This window comes from Mobula birostris, chromosome 5 (genome assembly GCF_030028105.1).
Source record: "Mobula birostris isolate sMobBir1 chromosome 5, sMobBir1.hap1, whole genome shotgun sequence".
NCBI classification, from domain to species: Eukaryota; Metazoa; Chordata; class Chondrichthyes; order Myliobatiformes; family Myliobatidae; genus Mobula; species Mobula birostris.
The window spans coordinates 1884937-1902706 of NC_092374.1; the positions used below are offsets into that span (position 1 = coordinate 1884937).

A 17770-nucleotide genomic window follows, 5' to 3' on the forward strand; every position below is an offset into this window, starting at 1 on the left:
GCCCATTGAGTCTGCTCTGCCATTCCATCACAGCTGATCCCGGATTCCATTCAACCCCGTACACCTGCCTTCTCACCATATCCTTTGATGCCCTGACCGGTCAGGAAACGATCAACTTCTGCTTAAACATATGCATGGACTTGCTTCCACTGCAATCTGCAGATTCACCACTCCCTGGCGAAAAAAACTTGCCCTTATCTCTGTCCTAAATGGTCACCCCTCAATTCTGAGGCTGTGCCCCTAGTTCTGGACACCCCCACCATAGGAAACATCCTCTCCACATCCGCCCGATCTAGTCCGTTCAACATTTGGTAGCCTTCAATGAGATCCCCCTGCATTCTTCTAAATTCCAGTGAGTACAGGCCCAAAGCTGCCAAACGCTCCTCGTATGTTAACCCCTTCATTCCTGGAATCATTGCTGTGAACCTCCCCGGACTCTCTCCAATCACAACACATCCTTTCTGAGATATGGGGCCCAAAACTGTTGATGGTACTCCAAGTGCGGCCTGACTAGTGTCTTGTAAAGGCTCAGCATTATCTCCTTGTTTTTATATTCTATTCCCCTTGAAATAAATGCACATAATATTTGCCTTCTTTACCAAAGATTCAACCTGCAAGTCTGGGTTTCCTAAGTCCCTCTGCACCTCAAATTTTAATCTTCTCCCCATTTAGACAATAGTCTGCATGTGTTCCTTTTAGCAAGATGCACTATTGGACATTTTACAACACAGTATCCAGCTGCTGCTTTTTCTGCCATTTTCTACATTTGTCGAATTGCTTTGCTTCCTCAGCACTCAGTGCCGGGGAGAGGGGGACGTCGGGGAGAGGGGGGCGTCGGGGAGGGGGGGACGTCAGGGAGAGGGGAGTGTCGGGGAGAGGGGAGTGTCGGGGAGAGGGGGGTGTCGGGGAGAGGGGGACGTCAGGGAGAGGGGAGTGTCGGGGAGAGGGGAGTGTCGGGGAGAGGGGAGTGTCGGGGAGAGGGGGGTGTCGGGGAGAGGGGGACGTCAGGGAGAGGGGGACGCCGGGGAGAGGGGGGTGTCGGGGAGAGGGGGGTGTCGGGGAGAGGGGGGTGTCGGGGAGGGGGGGGCGTTGGGGAGAGGGGGGTGTCGGGGAGGGAGGGCGTTGGGGAGAGGGGAGTGTCGGGGAGGGGGAGTGTCGGGGAGAGGGGGGTGTCGGGGAGAGGGGGACGCCGGGGAGGGGGGTGTCGGGGATAGGGGGACGCCGGGGAGAGGGGGGTGTCGGGGAGAGGGGGGACGTCGGGGAGAGGGAGTGTCGGGGAGAGGGGGACGCCGGGGAGAGGGGGGTGTCGGGGAGAGGGGGGACGTCGGGGAGGGGGAGTGTCGGGGAGAGGGGAGTGTCGGGGAGAGGGGGACGTCGGGGAGAGGGAGTGTCGGGGAGAGGGGGGACGTCAGGGAGGGGGAGTGTCGGGGAGAGGGGAGTGTCGGGGAGAGGGGAGTGTCGGGGGGAGGGAAGTGTCGGGGAGAGGGGGACGTCGGGGAGAGGGGGACGTCGGGGAGAGGGAGTGTCGGGGAGAGGGGAGTGTCGGGGAGAGGGGAGTGTCGGGGAGAGGGGGGTGTCGGGGAGAGGGGAGTGTCGGGGACAGGGGGACGTCGGGGACAGGGGGACGTCGGGGAGAGGGGAGTGTCGGGGAGAGGGGGACGTCGGGGAGAGGGAGTGTCGGGGGGGCGTCGGGGAGAGGGGGGTGTCGGGGAGAGGGGAGCGTCGGGGAGAGGGGGGTGTCGGGGAGAGGGGGACGTCGGGGAGAGGGGGGTGTCGGGGAGAGGGGAGCGTCGGGGAGAGGGAGTGTCGGGGAGGGGGGGCGTCGGGGAGAGGGGGGTGTCGGGGAGAGGGGAGTGTCGGGGAGGGGAGTGTCGGGGAGAGGGGGACGTCGGGGAGAGGGGTGTGTCGGGGAGAGGGGGGTGTCGGGGAGAGGGGAGTGTCGGGGAGGGGAGTGTCGGGGAGAGGGGGACGTCGGGGAGAGGGGTGTGTCGGGGAGAGGGGGGCGTCGGGGAGAGGGGGGACGTCGGGGAGAGGGGAGTGTCGGGGAGAGGGGAGTGTCGGGGAGAGGGGGAGTATCGGGGAGAGGGGGAGTGTCGGGGAGGGGAGTGTCGGGGAGAGGGGGACGTCGGGGAGAGGGGAGTGTCGGGGAGAGGGGAGTGTCGGGGAGAGGGGGAGTATCGGGGAGAGGGGGAGTGTCGGGGAGAGGGGGGACGTCGGGGAGAGGGGGACGTCGGGGAGAGGGGAGTGTCGGGGAGAGGGGGGACGTCGGGGAGAGGGGAGTGTCGGGAAAGATGGAGTGTTGGGGAGAGGGGAGTGTCGGGGAGAGGGGGACGTCGGGGAGAGGGGGACGTCGGGGAGAGGGGGACGTCGGGGACAGGGGGACGTCAGGGAGAGGGGAGTGTCGGGGAGAAGGGGACGTCGGGGAGAGGGGGACGTCGGGGAGAGGGGAGTGTCGGGGGGAGGGAAGTGTCGGGGAGAGGGGGACGTCGGGGAGAGGGGGACGTCGGGGAGAGGGAGTGTCGGGGAGAGGGGAGTGTCGGGGAGAGGGGAGTGTCGGGGAGAGGGGGACGTCGGGGAGAGGGAGTGTCGGGGGGGGCGTCGGGGAGAGGGGGGTGTCGGGGAGAGGGGAGTGTCGGGGAGAGGGGGGTGTCGGGGAGAGGGGGACGTCGGGGAGAGGGGGGTGTCGGGGAGAGGGGAGCGTCGGGGAGAGGGAGTGTCGGGGAGGGGGGGCGTCGGGGAGAGGGGGGTGTCGGGGAGAGGGGAGTGTCGGGGAGGGGAGTGTCGGGGAGAGGGGGACGTCGGGGAGAGGGGTGTGTCGGGGAGAGGGGGGTGTCGGGGAGAGGGGAGTGTCGGGGAGGGGAGTGTCGGGGAGAGGGGGACGTCGGGGAGAGGGGTGTGTCGGGGAGAGGGGGGCGTCGGGGAGAGGGGGGACGTCGGGGAGAGGGGAGTGTCGGGGAGAGGGGAGTGTCGGGGAGAGGGGGAGTATCGGGGAGAGGGGGAGTGTCGGGGAGGGGAGTGTCGGGGAGAGGGGGACGTCGGGGAGAGGGGAGTGTCGGGGAGAGGGGAGTGTCGGGGAGAGGGGGAGTATCGGGGAGAGGGGGAGTGTCGGGGAGAGGGGGGACGTCGGGGAGAGGGGGACGTCGGGGAGAGGGGAGTGTCAGGGAGAGGGGGGACGTCGGGGAGAGGGGAGTGTCGGGAAAGATGGAGTGTTGGGGAGAGGGGAGTGTCGGGGAGAGGGGGACGTCGGGGAGAGGGGGACGTCGGGGACAGGGGGACGTCAGGGAGAGGGGAGTGTCGGGGAGAAGGGGACGTCGGGGAGAGGGGGACGTCGGGGAGAGGGGAGTGTCGGGGAGAGGGGGGACGTCGGGGAGAGGGGGACGTCGGGGAGAGGGGGACGTCGGGGAGAGGGGAGTGTCGGGGAGATGGGGACGTCGGGGAGAGGGGGACGTCGGGGAGAGGGGGACGTCGGGGAGAGGGGAGTGTCGGGGAGAGGGGGACGTCGGGGAGAGGGGGACGTCGGGGAGAGGGGAGTGTCGGGGAGAGGGGGGACGTCGGGGAGAGGGGGACGTCGGGGAGAGGGGGACGTCGGGGAGAGGGGAGTGTCGGGGAGAGGGGGGACGTCGGGGAGAGGGGAGTGTCGGGGAGAGGGGAGTGTCGGGGAGAGGGGAGTGTCGGGGAGAGGGGGGACGTCGGGGAGATGGGGGTGTCGGGAAAGATGGAGTGTCGGGGAGAGGGGAGTGTCGGGGAGAGGGGGACGTCGGGGAGAGGGGGACGTCGGGGAGAGGGGAGTGTCGGGGAGAGGGGGGACGTCGGGGAGAGGGGAGTGTCGGGGAGAGGGGAGTGTCGGGGAGAGGGGGGACGTCGGGGAGATGGGGGTGTCGGGAAAGATGGAGTGTTGGGGAGAGGGGCATGTCGGGGAAAGGGGGGATGTCGGGGAGAGGGGGACGTCGGGGAGAGGGGGACGTTGGGGAGACGGGAGTGTCGGGGAGAGGGGAGTGTCGGGGAGAGGGGGGCTGTCGGGGAGAGGGGGGCTGTCGGGGAGAGGGAGCATCGGGGAGAGGGGGGTGTTGGGGAGAGGGGGACGTCGGGGAGAGGGGGGTGTCGGGGAGAGGGGGGACGTCGGGGAGGGGGAGTGTCGGGGAGAGGGGTGTCGGGGAGAGGGGGACGTCGGGGAGAGGGGGACGTCGGGGAGAGGGGAGTGTCGGGGAGAGGGGGACGCCGGGGAGAGGGGGGACGTCGGGGAGAGGGGGGACGTCGGGGAGGGGGGGGACGTCGGGGAGGGGGGTGTCGGGGAGAGGGGGACGTTGGGGAGAGGGGGATGTCAGGGAGAGGGGGAGTGTCGGGGAGAGGGGGACGCCGGGGAGAGGGGGGACGTCAGGGAGAGGGGGGACGTCAGGGAGAGGGGGGACGTCGGGGAGGGGGGTGTCGGGGAGGGGAGTGTCGGGGAGGGGGGTGTCGGGGGGGGACGTCGGGGAGAGGGGGACGTCAGGGAGAGGGGGGACGTCGGGGAGAGGGGGGACGTCGGGGAGGGGGGTGTCGGGGAGAGGGGGACGTCAGGGAGAGGGGAGTGTCAGGGAGAGGGGAGTGTCGGGGAGAGGGGAGTGTCGGGGAGAGGGGGAGTGTCGGGGAGAGGGGGAAGTCGGGGAGAGGGAGACGTCGGGGAGGGGGGACGTCAGGGAAGGGGGGACGTCAGGGAAGGGGGGTGTCGGGGAGAGGGGAATGTAGGGGAGAAGGGGGTGTGGCTGGGAGAGAGGGAGAGATGAATGAGAATGGATGATGCTGAACTCTCCACAGGCTCAGAGTCCTCACCTGATTTCTTCCTTATCAAAGGTCGGACCATTTGTTCTCTGGCCTGCCTGGGCCGCTTCTGTCTCCTCCTACACAGGAAGGAGAGATGATAGTTAGGTGGAACACTCAACAAGGTTCTGAGCTGTGGATGTCCCTATCCCAGAGGCAGTTATCCCTCCAGGAACTCTCTGGAAAAGACACCTGGAAATGGAAGTTGTGGAGTAACTGGATGTTAATCTGGACCAGTGTAAAATCCTCGGTGGGTGACTCAGGTCCTCTGGTTACAAACACAGTGTCATCCTGGTGTGACCACCCCCTGACCCCAGTCGCTGATTTCATTTTAACCCTCACACGCCCCACCCCAAGGCAGCTTCCTTCACCACGTTCAGTCAGAGCTGGTGGTTCCAGGGACCTGCCCCGCCTGTATAGCCTTGGGGAAAGGCCCAGGAGATGCCTACCTGTAGACCAGGAAGACCACCAGGATCGAAATCAGACTGATGAAGAGGAGAACAGTAACGGTTGCTGCAACCTTTCCACTTGATACTGTTGGGAGCAGAATCCAAAGCAGTAGTTAGATACACGGAGAAACAACAGTCTGGCCCCCAGTTCAGGGTGACTCAGAATAGCCCTGTAAACACTCCCTGTACAGTGGGAGCCCATCGACTGGTGATGTGGACCAGCCAGTTCAAGGTGACCCAGAGTAGCCCTGTAAACACTCCCTGTACAGTGGGAGCCCATCGACTGGTGATGTGGACCAGCCCGTTCAGCTGCTCGCTCCCTGGCCCTTCCCAAGCGGCTCTGCTAATGGGGCTGTTGCCATTCGGGTAATCATGTTCAGCACACCTCTCAACTGTCCCATTTAAACTGGGAAATTCTAGGCTTGAATGACCCAGTCCCGTCCTCTATTCCTGCACTTGACCATTTCACAGAGTGTGATGGCTTTGTGTGATTGAAATGGGGTCTGGTCTCACTGATGTGTTTGAGAAACGGGTTTTGTGTGGGTGGCTGCAGTGATCTGTTACAACTTCACAAAACACTGGTTCGGCAGAAACTGCAGCTACTGTGATCTGGAACCCCAATTTACAGCCGGAGGATCTCACTGAGTCAGGCAGCATCTGTGGAAGGAAGCGGGCGGGTCAGGGGCCTTCACCCAGATTGGTTAGGCTGCAGGGAGTCTTGTGAGCAGAATTGTAGTTCTGGTCACCGTGCTGTGGGAAAGGTGTCCTTACTCTGGAGAGAGTGCAAGAGGAGATCTTCCCAAACTGGAGGACGTCAGATATGGGGGAAGGTCGGATGGGCTGGGATATTTTCCCTGGGGTGAAGGAGGCTGACAGGTGACCTGTATAAGTACACCAAGTTCTGAGAGGACAGCTTGTCAGGACTTGTTTTCATGGTGTCAAAAGCAGGTGAGCGCAGTCTGACAGTGAGAAATGGAGGTTGAAAGGAGATCGGAGGGGGGAAGCTTTGCTTTACACATTTCTGGAATGCACTGCGGGAGGAAGTTGTGGAATCAGACACTATCACTACGTTTCAGACATTCAGACAAACCGGCAGGGCACAGGGGGCTCCAGACCTAATGCAGGCAGGTAGGATGAGTGAGAATGGGCAACAAATGTCAGCATGGACAGGATGGGCCGAAGGGCCTGTTTCTGTGCTGTACGTCAACACGATTCGAGTCAGAATGAGGTCCATTACCACTGGCAGATATCACGAGGTGTGTTGTCTTGCTGCAATATGACTAAATCTGGAGAAAACGCAATGTGCTGTGGGACATCAGGGAGTCAGACAGCACCTGTAGAGATGTTGGGGGAACTCAGGGTGAGACAGTATCTGTAGAGATGTTGGAGGATTTTAGGGTCAGACAGAATCTGTAGAGATGTTGGGGGAACTCAGGGTCAGAGAATCTGTAGAGATGTTGGGGTAACTCAGGGTGAGACAGCATCTGTAGAGATGTTGGGGGAACTCAGGGTGAGACAGAATCTGTAGAGATAACAACATAAGAAATAGGAGCAGGAGTCGGCCATCTGGCCCATCGAGCCTGCTCGGCCATTCAATAAGATCATGGCTGATCTGTCCATAAACATTCCTCTATTCTGAGGCTGTGTCTTCGGGACCTAGATTCCTAGACATCACCTACTACTGGAAACATCCTCTCTGTCAAGCATTTCAATATTTGATAGGTTTCAATGAGAACCTCATTCTTCTAAACTCCAGCCAGTACAGCCTCATGCCTGATTGCACACTGTCAGCATCACTGACCTGCTCTCATCCGTGCCAGCTATCCTGGAAATAACAGTGCTTTCTGCTCCCTCTCAGGTTTCATATTGTATTAACCACTGGAAACACCTGCTTTAAACAATCCTGTGCTGGGCTGTCTGCTGGGGTCAGTAACAGTGCGACAGCAGTCAGGGTTTGAACTCACCATAGAACGGTTCATAATACGCACACACAAACTTCACTTCCTGCAAAGAGAATTAACAGCCGCTGTTAGTAATCGAAGCTTTTCCATTCAGATGTGTTTGCTCAGACAATGAGGTGCATTACTCTGCCATAAGCCCAGAACCCAGGTCAACGAGCAAGAAACAAGTGTTCAAATCCCACCAAGCAATTTCAACTCAGTGAGTGAGGTGAATCTTGGACAAAGGTCGATCACGGTGACAATGTTTGTGAAACTGCTGGGTTGTAGTAAACCCTCAACTGGCCACTATCGTCCTTCAGTGGCGGAACTCTGACCCCCCGGACACACTCTATCCTGTGTGTGAGTCTGTCCCCTCCAAACTGATCTGCAAACCCACTGTGACCATCACCATTACACCCAAAAGCACACAGGTCACCGTGACACAGAGTCACACATGACAGAGCCCCTCCTAGCCCAGTCTACAGCACCTCCTGGGTCTGCGTTTGAACTGCTGTCATGAGGTTTGGAATCAAGGGGTCCTGAAGAGACTCAAACTGAGTAATTTATCAAATGTCACCTGACAGCACCGCGAACAACGGCTTCCACCCACTCTGACGATGGTCCACACAGTGATTGTACAATGGGTTTGTCCTTCAGTTTGTGAACGGGACAAGACTGGGCAGTTTGCACAGTGTTGGGTCGATTCCTGTGTTGGAACTGTCCTGGAACAGATAGTTCTGGAGCACAGCTCGTCAGTACTGATGTGGGAACGCTCTCCATGGGCTGAGCTGGACCCTGAATCAGCTTTATTATCAGTGATTTGTGCAGCAGCACAGTTACAATTACATCACTGTAAATAACAAATAATCTCATCGTACAAGGAAAGGAATAATGAGACAGAGCGAGTCGGGGACCAGAGGACACGGCCTCAGAACCGAGGGGCGGCCTTTTACAACGGAGATGAGGAGGAATTTTTTCAGCCAGAGAGTGGTGAATCTGTGGAATTCTTTGCCACAGGCAGCTGTGGAGGCCAAGTCTTTATGTATATTTAAGGCAGAGGTTGGTAGATTCTTGATTAGTCAAGGCATGAAGGATACGGGGAGAAGGCAGGAGAGGGAAATAGTCCGGTAATTCAGCACAGCAGTCGGTGTGAAGTTATTACGGATCGGGACACTGGTGTTCAGTACAATTCCGGTAATTCGGATCAGCAGTCACTGAATTATAGGAAAGATGTCAATAAAATTGAGAGAGTACAGACGTTTACTAAAATGTTGCCTGGGTTTCATCTCCTAAGTTACAGAGAAAGGTTGAACAAGTTAGGTCTTTATTCTTTGCAGCGTAGAAGGTTGAGGGGGGATTTGATAGAGGTGTTTAAAATTATGAGAGGGATAGATAGAGTTGACGTGGATAGGCTTTTTCCATTGAGAGTGGGGGAGATTCAAACAAAAGGACATGAGTTGAGAGTTAAAGGGCAAAAGTTTAGGGGTAACATGAGGGGGAACTTCTTTACTCAGAGAGTGGTAGCTGTGTGGAACGAGCTTCCAGCAGAAGTGGAGGAGGCAGGTTCGATGTTGTCGTTTAAAGTTAAATTGGATAGAAAGATGGATAGGAAGGGAATGGAGGGTTATGGACCGAGTGCAGGTCGGTGGGACTAGGTGAGAGTAGGAGTTCGGCATGGACTAGAAGGGCCGTGCTGTAATTGTTATATGGTTGTATGGTTATTTGGAATACATGGAGCTTAGGAAAGTGTACTGCTCCGGGTAACCCTCGGTTATTTCTCAGGTAAGAACGTGTTAAGCACAGCTTTGTGGGCCGAAGGGCCTGTACTGTGGTGTAGGTTTTCTATGTTTCTGTGTGTAAGGGGTTTCTTCTTTTATGTTACGTAGGCTAATCAAAATGGCTGCTTTGTTATGTTAACTGTTGAGAAAGTTCTCTCGCTAGCAGCTTGTTTGGGTTATAGAGAGAGTTGTATTCAGTTGTAAGAGAGTTGAGAGAGTTGTGTCTGTAAGCTATTGTAATGCACGAGCTTTGGCACAGAAGGCGCGATGGGGACAGAGAGAGTCGACACGATGCCGTAAACTAGCTGACTCCCGTGCGGAAGTCCGAGGCCCAGGGTTTTCGGCGAGGAGAGGTGACGAGGACAGACTGGTGCGTCTGGTTAACCACTGTGGTTGGTCCCAGGTGGTGGGCCGAGGTGGTCAGAGGGGATCAGATGGTGAAAAGAGGACCATTACTAGAGCTCCAACTGTTGTGCACGAAGAGGTTGAACTTTGATAAGTTTGGCGCCTTTTACTTTCCTTTTATATTTTATCTCTATTAATTATATAGTTCCAGTAATATCTATAAATTGTAATCATTTAATCGTATCTGGTGTATTGTCTGTTATTTGCCGGGGTGGGGTACATCACACAGCATCCACACAAACTTGATTACCCAGTTTGGCGGGGCCGAAGGCTGCTCCCTCTCGACGACAGCCAGTTGAGCGAGCCTGAGGCTTACCAGGGGGCTACATCTGGGGGCTTTGTCCGAGATTGGATTCAGTGGTGTGCTGCGTGATTGCCCTGTTTAAATCAGTAATGTGGGATTGCTGGTTATTGCTGCATGCGTGTTGGCTGGGGTCTTTGTTCGAGTTCAGACTAGCGCTGACGAGTTGGTGGTGGGACTGCCAGTGTCTATTGCTGCCCCGGATGAGGTTGTCCATACCGTTAGGAGAGAGAGGAAAGAGTGGTCTGATTGGAGTTAGTGTCTGCGAGTAAATGTTCCAGCTATGGCAGGCTCTGCCTGGCTTTTGGGATATTGTCCACCCCTAAAGTGGCGGAGGTGTGCGAGACGTGGGCGGAGCGGATCTCTCAGTTGGTAGATGAGTGGCAGTGCTCGGTTGAGAGAGAGCGACAGGGATTGGTTGAAAGTTTGAGTAGGTGGGCTGGTGATGGTGTTAGAATTGTCAGGTTCACTTACCCCGTAGTGACGGCTGCCAGTAATCTGAAAGCGGGGGGCGGGGGGAAATGCATCTGGTTCGACTGGAAGTAGCATACAGCGCCTGGGGGGCTTTCCATACCGGTGTCTGGAGACTGGGGAAAAGCTTTCAGTGTATCTTCTCTGGCTAGGGAGGCAGCTAAATTGCTTGCAGTGCCAGGGGGATCAGCCCCTCCCTCAGTTCTTCAGCTGATCACAGAGGTGTCGGGAAACTTAGCGGAGGCCCAGTGGGGGAACGGCTTGGAATCTCTGGGAGAGCACATTCCCAGCAATGTACCAAGGAACTTGCGAAAGGAAAAGACCCTATTCCTGAGGGCTAAGAGGGACCACGCCCCAGGGTGTCATTACGGATAGATGGAAGCGATGCTAAAGCCATCCTCGACACTGGGGCGCAGGTCAATTTGTTGTACAGTTCGTCTTACAACCGGTTTCTGAAGTATTTACCCTTGACAACATTAAGGGCACTGGAGATTTGGGGTACCAGTGCCAGTGATTATCCAGAAGACGATTATTGGTCAGTGACACTGGAGTTCATTGGGGCATTGTCTGTGCAACCAGCGTTTCGAGCTGCTTGTGAGGACGTGTGTAGCAGCCTTGGGCCGGTACCGAATTCAAACGAGAGCCGATTGTGGTACGGCCTGGGGGAAGTAGCTGAGGGTGAGACCCTCTCAGTAGACACTCTGAATACCACAAGGGAGGGGAGTTGACCGCTGAAGACACCTCGGTGAGAGCGAGGTCGCGGCAGCTGGACTCTGTAACCGTGGAAGACGTAGGCGGCGTGTGTGTGGATTGTAGGACTCTCAACAGGCGCACTGTCACTGACCAGAATACAGTCCTGAGGGCCGAAGACGCTGTGGTCTGTTTGTATGGTGCAACATGGTTTAACGTGCTGGATCTGAGGAGTGGATGTTGCCAGATCCCGATGAGTGAAGGCCAACAAGGAGAAGACGGCCGTTATAGGTCCCCTAGGATTCTTCCAGTCCGAAAAGATGCCCCAGGGCATATCCGGAGCCCCTGCAACCTGCCCGTGGGGCGTGAGGAAGACCATGGGGGATGTGGAGGTGTTTGGAGTTTTGGTGTATGTGGATGATCGCCTAGGGTTTGGATTCGCCTTGGGGGACTATGATGTGAGGCGAGAGCCGGAGCCCGGGACAACCATTGAAGACTTGGAGTTCACGCTCGTCAAAGTGGAGATGGGGAAACGGAATTCCGAGCCGAAACTGCGGTCATGTACTGATGAATTAATCCAGACAGATGAAATGGTGACCAACCTTTGAAAGGATCAGCAGAAACTCAAGACATTGATGCAGAACAGATCGGAAGAAGCTGGTGGTGTAATGGCGTCCCCGATGGAGATGGACGTGAAGCGTGGGTCAGGACTGCTGAGACTGGGGCAAGAGGCGGAGGAGTCAGAGAGGAAGCTGACGTCTCGACTGCAGGAGGCTGAAGAGACTGCAGAGGCAGTCCGGGCTAAGTGCTTCAGTTTGGAGAAAATCAAACAGCAGCTCCCAATCAAGGAAATGGGGAAGAATACAGATTCGAAGGATGATGTGCTGAATGTGTGATATATGCTGCCTTTCGCTAACTTTCACTTGATTGGGGAAGAGACTTGGTCCTTCCCCCACTGGGGAGGGCTAGCTGTGGGCAGCCTGGGTTACAGCAGGATCCTGAAGGAAAAGAAGCGGGGCCCCGGACACGGGACAGGGGGCTCAGAGATGCAGTGGGGGCATGAGTGAGAGATTGAGAGAGGAGTTGGCAAGCAGACCTGAGGTATCCCCAGTAGTGTCCAAGCCTTAAGGGTTTAGGTGAGGGGGTATGGAGGTCTCGGAGGATTAGGAAACTCCCAGATAGGTTGGCCTATGTAGCACCCGTGGAACAGGGAGTAAGGTCCACTGTTTGGAGAGCAATGTCACTGTGTGCACAAGGATTGGGTTTTTGTGTCTGCAGGAATGGTTGGCGAGTTATTTAGAAGTCAGGAGGACATGACTTTATTTGGTGGGGGGGAGAGTGTAAGGGGTTTCTTCTTTCATGTTACTGTGTAGGCTAATCAAAATGGCTGCTTTGTTATGTTAACTGTTGAGAAAGTTCTCTCGCTAGCAGCTTGTTTGGGTTATAAAGAGAGAGTTGTATTCAGTTGCTAACTAATTGGGATAGATATTATTCTTTCTTGTGTGTCTGTAAGCTATTGTAATGCACGAGTTTTGGCGCAGAAGGCGCGATGGGGACAGAGAGAGTGGACACGATGCCGTAAACTAGCTGACTCCCGTGCGGGAGTCCGAGGCCCAGGGTTTTCGGCGAGGAGAGGTGACGAAGACAGACTCGTGTGGAGCGTCTGGTCGATCACTGTGGTTGGTCCCAGGTGGTGGGCCGAGGTGGTCAGAGGGGATCAGATGGTGAAAAGAGGACCATTACTAGAGCTCCAACTGTTGTGCACGAAGAGGTTGAACTTTGATAAGTTTGGCGCCTTTTACTTTCCTTTTATATTTTATCTCTATTAATTATATAGTTCCAGTAATATCGATAAATTGTAATCATTTAAACGTATATAGTGTATTGTCTGTTATTTGCCGGGGTGGGGTACATCACACAGCATCCACACAAACTTGATTACCCAGTTTGGCGGGGCCGAAGGCTGCTTCCCCTTGACGACAGCCAGTTGAGTGAGCCTGAGGCTTACCAGGGGGCTACATATATAAAATCGCCCATATTGTCAGGAATCATAAAGAAGCAGGTGATCTAAACGGTGAGAGATTGTAGATCTCTGAGACGCAGACAGACCTGGAGCCCCTGTGTGTGATTTACAGAAGCCGGAATCAGGTATACAGATAAGTCACCGATGGACTCTGAGCCTTTGGCCCAAAGTGCAGCTGAAGCAGTGACCTTGACATCTTTGAAGCAGAAGTGGTTAAATGAGGGGTGAGGGTTGCTGCCATAGAACAGACAACATTACACCACAGTACAGGCCCTTCGGCCCACAATGTTGTGCTGACCTTTTCAGCTGCTGTAAGATCAATGTAACCCTTTCCTCCTACACAGCCTCCATTTTCCCATCATCCACCGTGGACAGGACTGTGGAGTTGAGGCTACATTCACATCAGCCAAATAGACAGCGTGGTTTGAGAGACTGAGTGTCCCACAGCCACTCCTCACTCCGATTCTGACATTACTACTCCTATTTATAACCCCGCCAAGGACAGTCCCAAGCCTGGCTGTGAAAAGAGGAGGGTTGGGCAACTTCATCCTGTAAAGACCCAGAGCTACAAAGACCTCACCCCTGATGTAGCGGCTGGGGACGGTCGGACACAGGACACTGTCATGTCGGACCCACGTCCACCTTCCTTTCCAAGCTGTGACTCCAGGCACTGATGCCCACTGACCTGATTACCAGGACTCCTGGATACAAGAGCGAACAGCGCACAAGATGGCGGCAGGTGACGCACACTCACCGGACTCCAGTCACTGACGACTCGCAACGTGACTATGTATTCCTGGTCAGGCTCCAGACGTCTGTTCCAGAAGTTGCCAATGGTCTGATTATCTCCGATGGTCAACGTCATTGTTCCAGAGACGTTGGCAGTGGGAATGCGCAGACTGATGTAGTCCTCGAATGGATGCTTCACTTGGAATGCAAGCAGATGCCTATTCTGACACAACCCTTCCCGTTCTAAACGTGAGGGTGAATAATAACTTGTCGGCGAAACAATCACCTCGTAAAATCTGCACCGGTGACAACAGAGGCAGAGTCAGTTGGGGGGGGGTGAAGAGAGTGGGGGGGCGAGGGAGTGGGGGGGAGATGGAGAGAGTGGGGGGGGAGATGGAGAGAGTGGGGGGAGGGACTATGGGGGGAAGGGGGAGGGACCATGGGGGAGAGGAAGGGGGAGGGACCATGGAGGGAGGTGGAGGGACAGCAGGGAGAGGGGGAGGGGGGATAGTGGGGGAAGGAGAGGGGCTGCAGAGGGAAAGGGGGAGGGATTGTGGGGGGAGGGGGAGGGACCATGGAGGAAGGGGAGGGACCGTGGGGAAGGAGGGGTAGGGTCTGTGGGGGAGGGGGAGGGGGAGGGAATATGGGGGAGGGGGAGGGACCGTGGAGGGACCGCGGGGAGGGGGAGGGACTGTGTGGAGGAAGGGAAAGGACCGTGGAAAGACCATGGGGAGAGGGGGAGGGACTGTGTGGAGGAAGGGGAGGGACCGTGTGGAGGAAGGGGAGGAACCGTGGGGAAGGAGGGGTAGGGTCTGTGAGGGAGGGGGAGGGACCATGGGGGAGAGGAAGGGGGAGGGACCATGGAGGGAGGTGGAGGGACGGCAGGGAGAGGGGGAGGGGGGATAGTGGGGGAAGGAGAGGGGCTGCAGAGGGAAAGGGGGAGGGATTGTGGGGGGAGGGGGAGGGACCATGGAGGAAGGGGAGGGACCGTGGGGAAGGAGGGGTAGGGTCTGTGGGGGAGGGGGAGGGGGAGGGAATATGGGGGAGGGGGAGGGACCGTGGAGGGACCGCGGGGAGGGAGAGGGACTGTGTGGAGGAAGGGAAAGGACCGTGGAAAGACCATGGGGAGAGGGGGAGGGACTGTGTGGAGGAAGGGGAGGGACCGTGTGGAGGAAGGGGAGGAACCGTGGGGAAGGAGGGGTAGGGTCTGTGAGGGAGGGGGAGGGACCATGGGTGAGGAGGGGGAAGGGACTGTGGGGGAGGAGGGGGAAGGGACCGTGGGGGGAAGAGCGGGGACTGTGGGGAGGGGGGCAGGGACAGTGGGGGAGGAGGGGAGGGACTTTGGGGAGGGACTGTGGGGGGAAGGGGGAAGGACCGTGGGGGGAAGAGCAGGGACTGTGGGGAGGGGGGGGAACTGAGGAGGAAAAGTGGGAGGGTCCGTGGGGGAGGAGGGGGAGGGACTGTGGGGGAGGGGGAGGGAGCGCGGAGGAAAGGCGGAGGGGTGGATGATGAAGGAGAGAAGCAATACTCACGACACTGCAGTGCATTCTTTGTGTGAGTGTGTGAACCGGATACGAGCCGTCGAGCCAGTGATTTCTGAAACACGACTCTGAATTTCGGGAGCAAACGGTTCTGCAGGAAAAGGTTGTGGTAAACGTGCCGGGCACTGAACAAAGACAAACAAACTGCCTGAACCAGCTCTACACTAACCACCATTTCACGTTGCCTGTTGATTTTAGAACATAGAACATAGAATAGTACAGCACAGTACAGGCCCTTTGGCCCACAATGTTGTGCCGACCCTCAAACCCTGCCTCCCATATAACCCCCCACCTTAAATTCCTCCATATACCTGTCTAGTAGTCTCTTAAACTTCACTAGTGTATCTGCCTCCACCACTGACTCAGGCAGTGCATTCCACGCACCAACCAATCTCTGAGTAAAAAACCTTCCTCTAATATCCCCCTTGAACTTCCCACCCCTTACCTTAAAGCCATGTCCTCTTGTATTGAGCAGTGGTGCCCTGGGGAAGAGGCGCTGGCTATCCACTCCATCTATTCCTCTTAATATCTTGTATACCTCTATCATGTCTCCTCTCATCCTCCTTCTCTCCAAAGAGTAAAGCCCTAGCTCCCTTAATCTCTGATCATAATGCATACTTTCTAAACCAGGCAGCATCCTAATAAATCTCCTCTGTACCCTTTCCAGTGCTTCCACATCCTTCCTATAGTGAGGTGACCAGAACTGGACACAGTACTCCAAGTGTGGCCTAACCAGAGTTTTATAGAGCTGCATCATTACATCGCGACTCTTAAACTCTATCCCTCGACTTATGAAAGCTAACACCCCATAAGCTTTCTTAACTACCCTATCTACCTGTGAGGCAACTTTCAGGGATCCGTGGACGTGTACCCTGAGATCCCTCTGCTCCTCCACACTACAAAGTATCCTGCCATTTAGTTTATACTCTGCCTTGGAGTTTGTCCTTCCAAAGTGTACCACCTCAAACTTCTCCGGGTTGAACTCCATCTGCCACTTCTGCATCCTACCAATGTCTCTCTGCAATCTTCGACAATCCTCTACACTATCTACAACACCACCAATCTTCGTGTCATCTGCAAACTTGCCAAACAGGAAGAAATTCCAAAGAGGAAGAAAGATCCTAAGGGGAGGAAAAAGGAGGAGGTGCTTGCTGTCTTGAGGAAAATTAAAGTGGATAAATCCCCGGAACCTGACAGGGTGTTCCCTCGGACCTTGAAGGAGACTAGTGTTGAAATTGCGGGGGCCCTGGCAGAAATATTTAAAATGTCGCTGTCTACGGGTGAAGTGCCGGAGGTTTGGAGAGTGGCTCATTTTGTTCCGTTGTTTAAAAAAAGGATCGAAAAGTAATCCGGGAAATTATAGGCCGGTGAGTTTAACGTCAGTTGTAGGTAAGTTATTGGAGGGCGTACTAAGAGACAGAATCTACAAGCATTTGGATAGACAGGGGCTTATTAGGGAGAGTCAACATGGCTTTGTGCGTGGTAGGTCATGTTTGACCAATCTGCTGGAGTTTTTCGAGGAGGTTACCAGGAAAGTGGATGAAGGGAAGGCAGTGGATATTGTCTACATGGACTTCAGTAAGGCCTTTGACAAGGTCCCGCATGGGAGGTTAGTTAGGAAAATTCAGTTGCTAGGTATACATGGAGAGGTGGTAAATTGGATTAGACATTGGCTCGATGGAAGAAGCCGGAGAGTGGTAGTAGAGAATTGCTTCTCTGAGTGGAGGCCTGTGACTAGTGGTGTGCCACAGGGATCAGTGCTGGGTCCATTGTTATTTGTCATCTATATCAATGATCTGGATGATAATGTGGTAAATTGGATCAGCAAGTTTGCTGATGATACAAAGATTGGAGGTGTAGTAGACAGTGAGGAAGGTTTTCAGAGCCTGCAGAGGGACTTGGACCAGCTGGAAAAATGGGCTGAAAAATGGCAGATGGAGTTTAATACTGACAAGTGTGAGGTATTGCACGTTGGAAGGACAAACCAAGGTAGAACATACAGGGTTGATGGTAAGGCACTGAGGAGTGCCGTGGAACAGAGGGATCTGGGAATACAGATACAAAATTCCCTAAAAGTATCGTCACAGGTAGATAGGGTCGTAAAGAGAGCTTTTGGTACATTGGCCTTTATTAATTGAAGTATTGAGTATAAGAGCTGGAATGTTATGATGAGGTTGAATAAGGCATTGGTGAGGCCGAATCTTCAGTTTTGGTCACCAAATTACAGGAAGGATATAAATAAGGTTGAAAGAGTGCACAGAATGTTTACAAGGATGTTGCCGGGACTTGAGAAACTCAGTTACAGAGAAAGGTTGAATAGGTTAGGACTTTATTCCCTGGAGCGTAGAAGAATGAGGGGAGATTTGATAGAGGTATATAAAATTATGATGGGTATAGATAGAGTGAATGCAAGCAGGCTTTTTCCACTGAGGCAAGGGGAGAAAATACCAGAGGACATGGGTTAAGGGTGAGGGGGAAAAAGTTTAAAGGGAACATTGGGGGGGCTTCTTCACACAGAGAGTGGTGGGAGTATGGAATGAGCTGCCAGATGAAGTGGTAAATGCGGGCTCACTTTTAACATTTAAGAATAAATTGGACAGATACATGGATGGGAGGTGTATGGAGGGATATGGTCCGTGTGCAGGT

At 55.7% G+C, this 17770-nt stretch overlaps 1 protein-coding gene across 1 annotated transcript in view; it reads right to left on the reverse strand.

The window, feature by feature from the left end:
• LOC140197491 (receptor-type tyrosine-protein phosphatase T-like) overlaps nucleotides 1-17770 on the reverse strand; it is a 156475-nt gene that overhangs the window by 89561 nt on the left and 49144 nt on the right. Inside the window, exons 6-10 of the mRNA XM_072257472.1 lie at nucleotides 15116-15215; nucleotides 13609-13879; nucleotides 7211-7250; nucleotides 5247-5331; nucleotides 4810-4877 (exon numbers count right to left, since the gene is read on the reverse strand). Coding sequence (XP_072113573.1) covers nucleotides 4810-4877; nucleotides 5247-5331; nucleotides 7211-7250; nucleotides 13609-13879; nucleotides 15116-15215 — 564 coding nt within the window. The remainder of the gene's footprint in view (nucleotides 1-4809; nucleotides 4878-5246; nucleotides 5332-7210; nucleotides 7251-13608; nucleotides 13880-15115; nucleotides 15216-17770) is intronic.